At 61.8% G+C, this 6,317-nt stretch overlaps 1 protein-coding gene across 2 annotated transcripts; it reads left to right on the top strand.

Annotated features, from left to right (window-relative positions):
• Window positions 1-386: 386 nt before the first annotated feature.
• Window positions 387-5,659, top strand: PFN2 (profilin 2). Of its 2 annotated transcripts, none has more exons than XM_080349846.1 (3): window positions 387-687; window positions 1,844-2,036; window positions 3,857-5,659. In XM_080349846.1, the coding sequence occupies exons 1-3, from the start codon at window positions 556-558 to the stop codon at window positions 3,952-3,954; spliced, it is 423 nt and encodes a 140-aa protein (XP_080205972.1). In that variant the 5' UTR covers window positions 387-555; the 3' UTR covers window positions 3,955-5,659. The 2 variants fall into 2 exon arrangements, with proteins under 2 accessions (XP_080205972.1, XP_080205971.1); XM_080349845.1 differs by having other exon boundaries at window positions 3,534-5,659.
• Window positions 5,660-6,317: the final 658 nt, after the last annotated feature.

Genomic DNA, 6,317 nt, shown 5'->3' with positions numbered 1-6,317 from the left:
GCCAAGGGACCGAGGCGGAAAGGCGGCCCGGCAGCCGGTACTCACCCCGGCCGGCCCCTCTCGGCGCTCCGGGCGGAGCAGGCGGCGGCATCGCGGGCGGGCGGCAGCGCCGGCGCTCGGGGCTCGAACCGCCGGCTCCCGCTGCCCCGCGCGGTCTGAGGCAGCGCAGCGCGCGCTCTCCCGTCCCGCCGGGCCCGCCGCACCCCTCCGCCGAGCGGACCGGGACCGGCACCGGGACCCCGCCGCCCGGCTGCCGCCGCATCGCGCCGCTCCGCCCGGCCAGAGCCGCCGCCGTTCCCGCCTCGGCCGCGCGGAGCCGGGCGGCGCGGGGGGCGGTGCCGGGCCGCGCCCCTCCTCCCCTCCGCCCCTCGGCGCCGGCAGCGCGGAGGGCTGGGCTGGGCCGCGCCGCTCGCTGCAGCGCTCGGCTCCGCTCCGCCGTCGAGGAGGGAGAAGCGAGAGCAGAGGGACGGGACCGCCTCGCCCAGCCCCGCCGCCCGCCGCCCGGCCCGCGCCTCGCCGCCCGCCCCGCTCGCCCCCACCGCCGCCCGCGCGAAGATGGCCGGCTGGCAGAGCTACGTGGACAACCTGATGTGCGATGGCTGCTGCCAGGAGGCCGCCATTGTGGGCTACTGCGACGCCAAGTACGTCTGGGCAGCCACGGCCGGCGGCATCTTCCAGAGCATCACGGTGAGGGCGGCGGCCGGGCGGGAGCGGGGAAGGGCGAGCGCGCCGGCGGCGCCGGCCCGGCGGGAGCGCGAGCGCGGCCGGTAGCGGCGGGGCGGGGGACGGGGGCACCTTGGGGCGTGCAGGGGGAAGGCGGCGGGGGAGAGAGCGCGGCCCGGCCGCCTTTTTGTCTGTGTCTGCCGGCGGCGCCGCGGGAGAGGGGCCCTTCCCGCCGGCGGGGGCGGAGGCTGCGGCCCGATGCGGCGGGGCCCGCCTGCGGGGCTGGCGGCGCGGGGGCCGCGGGGCGGCGGGAGAGGCCGCGCGGCGGGGCTGGCGTAGGGCCGCCCGCGCCTGGGCCCGGCGCTGCGGCGAGGCTTACGTGCGCGGCGTAGGAGGCGTTCGTGAATGCCCACCGCGCCGCCGGCTCCATGTTTTTCACCGCCAAGATGGCGCACTGCCATTGATCGCTGCCTCCCCTCCCCCGCCCCGCCCGTCCTTCGCCCCCGCCGCCGCCCCGGCCCGCCGGCCCCGCGCCCGCCGCCCGCCCGGCGCTGCGGGACCGCGCCGCCGTTACATAAGGGCCGTGCGGCGCTCTGCAGCGCGGCCTGTCCCGGGCGGCCGGCGCCGTGCCGTGCCATGCCGTGCCCCGCCCCGGGCGCGGCGGGGCCCGCGGCGGCGTGGGCCCGGTGCCGGTGCCGGTGCCGGGGCAGCGCGGGCGGGCGGGCGGGGCCCGCGGCGGCCGCGCAGAGCCGGGCCGTGATTGCGGAGCGGGCCCGCCGTGACGCTGCACTTTGCGGCCGCGCCGCCGCGGCTGGGCCCGCGCCCCCCCCCCGCGCCGGCCGCGCCGCCGCCCGACCCCCGCGGCCGCTCCGGGCCCGGCGGGGCCGCCCCCGCGCACACCGGGCCGGGCCGGGCCGGGCGGGCCCGCAGCGCAGAGCGGCCGGGCGGGCGCGCTGGGGCCCGGGCCAGCTGCCCGCGGGCTCGGCCCTGCGGAGCGGCGGCCGGCGCGGGCGGGACCGGGCGGTGCGCGCCGCTGACAAAGCGCCGTCCGGGAGCGCTCCTGCGGGCAGCAGCGGGACATGCGCCGTCCCGGCCTCCCGACGCCAGACAGAATGCTTGCTGAACAGAAATAAAGAAACGCAACAGTGCTGAGCTAACTGCGGACTTCTTTCTTTGACAGCCGGTAGAAATAGATATGATTGTAGGAAAAGACCGAGAGGGTTTCTTCACCAATGGTCTGACCCTTGGTGCGAAGAAGTGCTCTGTGATCAGAGATAGCCTGTATGTCGATGGCGACTGCACAATGGACATCAGGACAAAGAGTCAAGGTGGTGAGCCAACGTACAACGTTGCTGTAGGCAGAGCTGGCCGAGGTAAGCGCGATTTTCTTCACTTTCAGATCACTGAGTTAGGAACGCGACCCTAAGCACAGGCTTCAGCTGCGGAGAACACCACCCTCCTGCGTTCAGCGGCCGTTTTCGGGCAGCGCTGCGCGGGGGCGGGTGGCAGCGCTCTGGCTCGCTAACCGACTTGCCTGGGGAGCGCAGTTGTGATCGCAGCCAGGCGCTGGGCAGCGAAACGGTTAAACGCATCTGACCAGCAGGAAGGAGCAGACTGCGGCTCCAGGCTCCAGGCTTACCCAGTAGTGATAACTTGGTATCTAAAGCTTAGGGCAGGGATCTGTTAATGATTGGTAGCGAAACTAGCTTTTCCTTGTCAGCTTCTCAATGAGAAGTTTATTCTGCAAAGAGGTGAATTCCTTGTATGAGCTATTCCTACTTACTTTTTAACAAGTTTTACGCTCTCTTCTGGCACTTCCTATCGAGCTCTCTGAAGTTTGTCTTCAGGCAAAAAAGCCCATACAGTTTGGTATCATTGAGAAACTCACTTTATGCTGGTACAGCTACTCCTCGTGCTCCTCCTTTAACTTCTGGGGAAACCCATTGGGAGGAAGGCACTAGGTGTGCATGTAAAAAATGTGCCTAGAAATACTGACTGTTCAAAATACCTGGCCTAACGTTTTTTTGGCTGGCACTGGAGCAAATTGGTGAGCAATGGGCTTTTCTTGTAAGACCAAAACTAGAGCAGAATTTGTCTATAGGCCAGGCTGGGTGCCAGCGCTCCAGGAGGAGCGTCTGCAGAGCCGTGAGAGCTGTCACCGCGAGGCGCAGGGAGCAGCGTGGGGGGCGCGAGCGCTGGCGGTGAGCGCACCGGGGTCCGGCGATGCAGCCGCTGCGGGCTGGGAGCCGCTGTCCGCCCCGCGCTCCACCCGCACTCCACCTGCGCTCCACCCGCGCTTCACCAGCGTGGGAGCACAGGGTCAGCAGCGAAATCTCCTGCGTTTTGTTTTAAACCAATAGCCTGTTTTGTAATTGCATTGTGGCGTGAAAAGTCTCAGCCCAAGTCTGACCCCGTGGGCTTTTAGCTGGTCCCAAGGCAGTTACTGTGGTTCTCACAGCACTACGGATCGGAGCGCGGGCGCGTTCCCGTTCTGGTCTTCGCAGCCCTGCTGCGTGTCCTGCTGCCGTTGTCCGTGACAGCACCTCCCCTCGTGCCCTTGTTTTTCCGAGGTGCAGCGGCTTTCCTGGCCGGTGCTGCTGGAGAGGCGCACGATGCTTTTTGGAGGTGCTTGGTGGCGTTTTTCTTAGCAGCGACCTCTTAGGGCTCAGAGCGCTGCGCAGCAGCCCCGAGGACAGCTCGCGCCTCCTCCAGCCCTGTCTGCCTCTGTATTTTTACAAAAGTCCCATTAAACGAGCTTGATACCCACATACTAAATCTTGAACTTGAGTGTGTTTATTGCACTGCCTAAAACTGACGTGATTTCCTTGTCTAACACACTCTTTTTAAAACTTTTTTCTTTTCTCTTTCAGTCTTGGTCTTTGTAATGGGCAAAGAAGGGGTCCATGGAGGCGGATTGAATAAGAAGGCATACTCAATGGCAAAATACTTGAGAGACTCTGGGTTCTAGTTGCTAGGCAGACTGTTAAGTATTAGGGGAAGATTGCTATTAAACTTTCCTGGTGGTGAGCTTTAAACCTTACATTCTGGAAACTTTATTAGCAATGCAGGGTGATGGGGTATGAACCTGTGTCTCCTTTGTATCCCTTTGTTGGTGGGGAAAGGTGTTTGGGTTTGTTTTTCTTTTTTTTCTTTAATTCCGTTCATTTCTGTTTTGTTTCCTTGTGTACTCCAGCATTGGTTATAGTCATGGGAAAGGAAGGTGTCCATGGAGGGACACTCAACAAGAAAGCGTATGAACTGGCTTTGTACCTGAGGAGGTCTGACGTCTGAGCAGCCTCTCCCCGTCACCGAGCAGCTTCTGCTCCGCCACCCATTGTGCTCAGTGCTACCAGACTGTAGATGGTAGTTTGTGGGTTTTATTTCCCCATTTCCTGCTGTCCCAGACCCCCGTTCATTCCTGTGTTAACCGCTGTACGTAACCGCGTCCCGTATCTGGCACCATCACTGCACACAGAGATATGCATGATACCTTGAGAAACTCTCGGGAGGGGAATGCGCCAAGTGTAGGCTTCGCTTTGGCTTAGCGATTAGTGTGGTACTGACAACTAAAACAACTCGAATACTAAACAAGGTGCCGATTGTACAATCTAATTTGATCGATGCCTCTTCAGCACTTTGAGCAATGACACACGAGTCTTCCTTTCACGGAGCGCGGTTGGGAGGAAAGAAGTGCATGCATATCTTCTGTCCCTCTTTGTTCTAATCCACGTTTGTTTGCTCACACCCATTTTTATAGTGCCTGGTTTGTTTAACCAATTTGCCACTCAAAAGCTATTAATGTTACGCTGGTTTTGTCATTGCACTTCACTGTAGGCTTAAGTCTCTTATTCTTCCTTCACGATGTCTGAAGCTCGTCCTGCTGAACAAGTGCAATCACAAAACTGCAAAGGGTACAGACGCGCTTCCTCCCATGACCGTACCACCACCGTCCCGCCATCCCACGGACATTCCATCCTTGCAATAGCACAGGCACTTTTTTTTTGCCAGCCCCTGTTCTGTAGCTGACCGTGCGACGGCTGCCCCCGCGGGCACCCAGTCCCGCCACAACCATCTGGAGTGTCTGTTTCAGTTTTCGTAGGACCAATTTGGATGTGCAGCCTGGGGCTGTGGGCGCTCCCGGGTTTGGGTCTGGCCGCGCAGCGTCCCTGCGGGGCGGCCCGGGCGCTGCGCTCCCCGCGGCCGCGCTCGCAAACCCGTGTCCAAACGATGCATTTCAAATTGAAGCCGTTCATTCGGCCGCGGAGCCGCGGGCGAGCCGCTGCCGCTCCTGCCCCGGCATTGCGGCTGTAACCAGACCCCAGCCCGGCGCTGCGTTCCACAGAGAGCTGCAGAGCGTGGTCAGAGGAATAGTGGGAGAGGGTGTTGTTGGAATGACTGACTTGGCTGTCTTGTGATGATTTTTAATATGTATTCTGTGCCATACTATTGTTTAAAAAAAAAATGAACTGTTGCTATTGTGAGATGGATTTTAACCGACTAGGAGGGTTTCTTTGGAATGGCACTGCTTAGGGACATTCTAGTATTTGCTTCTGTTGTTGGGCCTTGTGGATAATGTACAGATTTAAACAAATTCTTGTTGCTGATTTGTCCATTTCTTTCCCTGCACTTTGTTACATCTGGGATACAGTCTAACTCATCTGATTTAATATGCATTTCAAAAAATGCCATAACTATTAAAAACACCTTGTTTACAGACAGATGAAATAAATTTATTCCAACCAAACGAAATCAGGCTGCTGGTGATTCTTTGGGCACAGGCGTCCCCACGGCTCCGGTGCCGGCACAGAGCTCCGGTGCCGGCGCGGCTTGCAGCGGGCCGGGCAGGCTGGGGGGCACATCTTCTGGAATTAGAAGCCGGTGTCTTGTCTCTTCACTGGCCGCTCATGGGGCTCCACAGAGGGGCTCCCCGCCACGCGCGTACCCAGCGAGCGGGGGGCTGTGTCACCGCGGGCTGGGGCACCTGCTGCCGAGGGCTCCCAAGGGCTCTGGGGAAACGGGAGCCTGGGGGCGGCGGAGGCAGAGAAGCCCAAACCACAGCTGTTAGTCTTGAGCTAAGCTGGGCCTTGCTCCTGCCAGGGCTGGCGCCGTTCGAAAGCCTTTGTTCTCCCCCACATCTCCAGCCGTCGCTCGTCACTGGCTCCTGTCACCCAGACCCTTTCCGCGCGGTGTCCTCGGTGCCGGGTTGTGTCCTGCCCGTGTTGCCGGCTCAGTGCCAGCGTTTGGACAGACGAGAACAAGCCCCCAGCCCTCAGCAAGTTTACGTTTGGTAGTGACCAGTACAGAGGATGCGAAGCTCTCAGCTCCCCCGTGAAATTGTGTTAGCGTGTGAATCCACGTTCTGCTCTGTATCTAAACCCCGTTCAGAACTGTACGCGCTGTCTGCCTGCAGCTTTTTGCGGGGGGACACGAAGGTGACCCTGGGGACACCCAGCCCTTATTCCACCCCCCACCTCCCAATTGTACCGTGCAGGATTTGGCCAAGGACTGGCACACGGTGGCAGGGAGCCCGACCTGTACAGCCCTCAGGGTTGTACCTTGTCGGTCCCTGCAGGCGGACGGTTCAGCAGCTGCGCACAGCTGTCTGCTCCAGCTGCGCCTCCCCACGGCCACAGCCCCCGCACCATCAGCGCCCT

This window comes from Nesoenas mayeri (assembly GCF_963082525.1).
Source record: "Nesoenas mayeri genome assembly, chromosome: 9".
Lineage (NCBI taxonomy): Eukaryota > Metazoa > Chordata > Aves > Columbiformes > Columbidae > Nesoenas > Nesoenas mayeri.
This window is presented reverse-complemented; position numbering and strand designations above follow the sequence as displayed.

Bases quoted from the DNA above. Each gene is read 5' to 3' on its own strand.
- PFN2 (XM_080349846.1), top strand. From the start codon at position 556: ATGGCCGGCTGGCAGAGCTACGTGGACAACCTGATGTGCGATGGCTGC. The intron at 688-1,843 runs GTGAGGGCGGCG...TTTCTTTGACAG, and splicing joins GCATCTTCCAGAGCATCACG to CCGGTAGAAATAGATATGAT. The intron at 2,037-3,856 runs GTAAGCGCGATT...TGTGTACTCCAG, and splicing joins TGTAGGCAGAGCTGGCCGAG to CATTGGTTATAGTCATGGGA.